Source organism: Otolemur garnettii, unplaced genomic scaffold (genome assembly GCF_000181295.1).
Source record: "Otolemur garnettii isolate 467f Iridium unplaced genomic scaffold, OtoGar3 scaffold00044, whole genome shotgun sequence".
Taxonomy (NCBI): domain Eukaryota; kingdom Metazoa; phylum Chordata; class Mammalia; order Primates; family Galagidae; genus Otolemur; species Otolemur garnettii.
The window spans coordinates 5,658,759-5,661,265 of NW_003852439.1; the positions used below are offsets into that span (position 1 = coordinate 5,658,759).

Genomic DNA, 2,507 nt, shown 5'->3' on the forward strand with positions numbered 1-2,507 from the left:
AAAAAAACACAGTATCCTACTTATGACTCTGGAAATTAAACTCGAAGTGTTCTATGGGGGTTAGCATAAAAAGACAAACGAATATATACGTCGAGACAAATTTCGAACAAAAAAATTTAAGATTCGATTTGCCATCAGTGACAACATCCAGCTAATAATAATCCAAACAGTCGGGGAACCCGTTCTAAATCTAGACTAAAAACCAGGAATGAAGAGAAATCAAAAAGCAAAGGCAGTAGGCAGGCCTGGGACACTACGAGGGCATCCAGTGGGGGAGAAAAGGGTGTCCGGAACATAATCTAGACTCACTTTCCCAGACACCTTACGTTTCCTTTACCCACTCGTAAACAAGGGGAATGGGCTGACTCCTGAGACCCCGAGGTGACTCCGTGCTCCCTCCTCCTACCACTCTTACTACCTTTCCCCTAGATCCTTTCAACCTGCTCCCCCAACCGGGGTCCTGGGCTTTGGTCCCAGACGCACAGAATCTTACCCGGTCCTCGACGTGCCTAGTGTCTTGACCGCAGAGGCCGGAGCGGACGCATCCCCGGGGAGCCGCACGTGAAGCAGCGGGGCCGCCATTGGGCCGAAGTAACGCCACCACCGCGCCTGGCGCCGGAAGTCGTGCTCCTTCCAAGCCCCGCCCAGCCTCCGTCCCGGAAGTATGCAAGTAGAGCGACGGCCTTCAGCCAATCAGGGCGCCTCCGTGCGGAGGCGGTGTGCGCTTGGCGGGCTAGAGCGCCGACAAAGCCGTCGCCTCCCGGCTCCCCAGTGGGCTTTGCGGCCAACTCCGCCTATGTGAAGGTGTGGGTAACTAGTTCCATCCGAAGAGGGTGGGACGCTGGGGATGGCTTCAACTCCAAGGTAAAAGAGTAGCAAGGTCCGGCTTTGTCCGTCCCTGAAAGGTCCAGGAGGTGCAAGGTAGTGGCCGGATTCCCCGGAGTATTAAAAGCCTCCCTCAGTTAAACTGAAGAAATAGAAGTTCTGTCAATCCAGATCCTCAGAGAGGAATGGGGATTCGAGTCTGGCCGCGTCACTCAGGCCTATGCTCTATACCCACTTGGCCACAGAGACACCCCAAATCTTATCCTCGTGGAAACAAGCTCCACAAAGTTACCTACCCAACTGCCTCAGGGCTGTGATGATGCTAGGGTGAGAAATCAGAGCAGAAAGAGACAGTTCCCAAGAGGAGTTAACATTGAACTTAAATTTTTTATTTTATTTTTCTTCATCCTGGGCAGTATAGTGAGACTCCCATCTATACAAAATAATTTTTTTAGAAAAATTGTCCAGGCTTTGTAGTGCACACTTGAACTTAAATTTTTAAAAGGAGAAACAGGAGTCTGCCCGACCTACAAAGCGTGGACAGGTCATCCAAGCACAGGGAGCCCCAGAGGCCAAGGCGTGGGGGCTGCAGGAATGCAGAGGGGGGAGGAAGGACTGTTCCTCACCTCGGTTTTAGGAGGGGAAAATGCTGCAACTTTTGGAAACTGCAGAGAACTGTCAAAAATATGTAAAGCACCCTACAACAATTTGTTAAACATAAAACATGTTCTGTTTTGCAACAGTGTAAAATCAGTATTGGTCTTTCTCCTGTCTCCTGGTCCTCAGAGTTCCTGGAGAATGTTGGGAGTTCCCGAAGAATGTTGAGCAGAAGTCATAAATGTCCCTCCCAAGAGCAGAGGAAATAAGTGAACCCTAGCTCACAAGGATGCTTCAAGATAGTTGTTTAAGTGGCAACATCTTCCCCTCTACCCCAAAACAAAGCAAAAAAAAAAAACCCCAAACAAACAAACAAACAAAAAGAGCACAATTCACATTAGTAAAAGTGTTAATATACTGCCAAGTAGTTTGAAAATTACTTTATTTTTTCATTTTGAAAAAAGTCTGACATATACAAAAGAATATGTTAATGTCAAAAACATAATAAAATGAACACCTGGGAATGTACCATCCAATTTAAGAAACAGAACAGTAACCTGTATTATAGGCAGCAGTTCTCAACCTGTGGGTCACCACCCCTTTGGGGGTCGAATGACCCTTTCACAGGAGTCACCTAACACCATCCTGCGTATCAGATATTTACATTATGATTCATAACAGTAGCAAAATTACAGTTATGAAATAGCAACAAAAATAATTTTATGGATAGGGGTCACCACAACATGAGAAACTGTATTAAAGGGCCGTGGCATTAGGACTCCAGTGGTCAATTACCACTGCTACAGGAGCTTCCTGGGTGCTCCTCCCAGACCCCACCTTCTCCCTGCTTTCCTCCTAAAACTAATCACTATCCCGAATTTTAAAAAATAATTTTAACTTTTCCTTATGTAATTACCAAATATGTCTTCCTAAACAATGTGCTATTTACTTTTGTCTTTGAATTTTAGAAAATCATTTCTATTCTATGTTATACCACTGCTTGTTTTCAATCAACATTATGGTTCTAAAATCCATCTCTGTTAATGTAGTTATGGCTTATTGTTTCTGCCATATAGCATTACATT

The 2,507-nt window shown here is 45.5% G+C and overlaps 1 protein-coding gene across 3 annotated transcripts in view; it reads right to left on the bottom strand.

Annotated features, from left to right (window-relative positions):
• Window positions 1-2,507, bottom strand: part of RRN3 (RRN3 homolog, RNA polymerase I transcription factor) — a 54,868-nt gene that overhangs the window by 42,334 nt on the left and 10,027 nt on the right. Inside the window, exon 1 of one of the 3 annotated variants that reach the window (XM_023513815.1) lies at window positions 494-684. The exons of 1 other annotated variant lie outside the window; for it this stretch is intronic. In XM_023513815.1, the coding sequence (XP_023369583.1) occupies window positions 494-582 (89 nt within the window). In that variant the 5' untranslated portion in view covers window positions 583-684. Of the gene's footprint in view, window positions 1-493; window positions 685-2,507 lie in introns of those variants that run through there. One more of the 3 variants, XM_012805749.2, reaches the window with a different exon arrangement.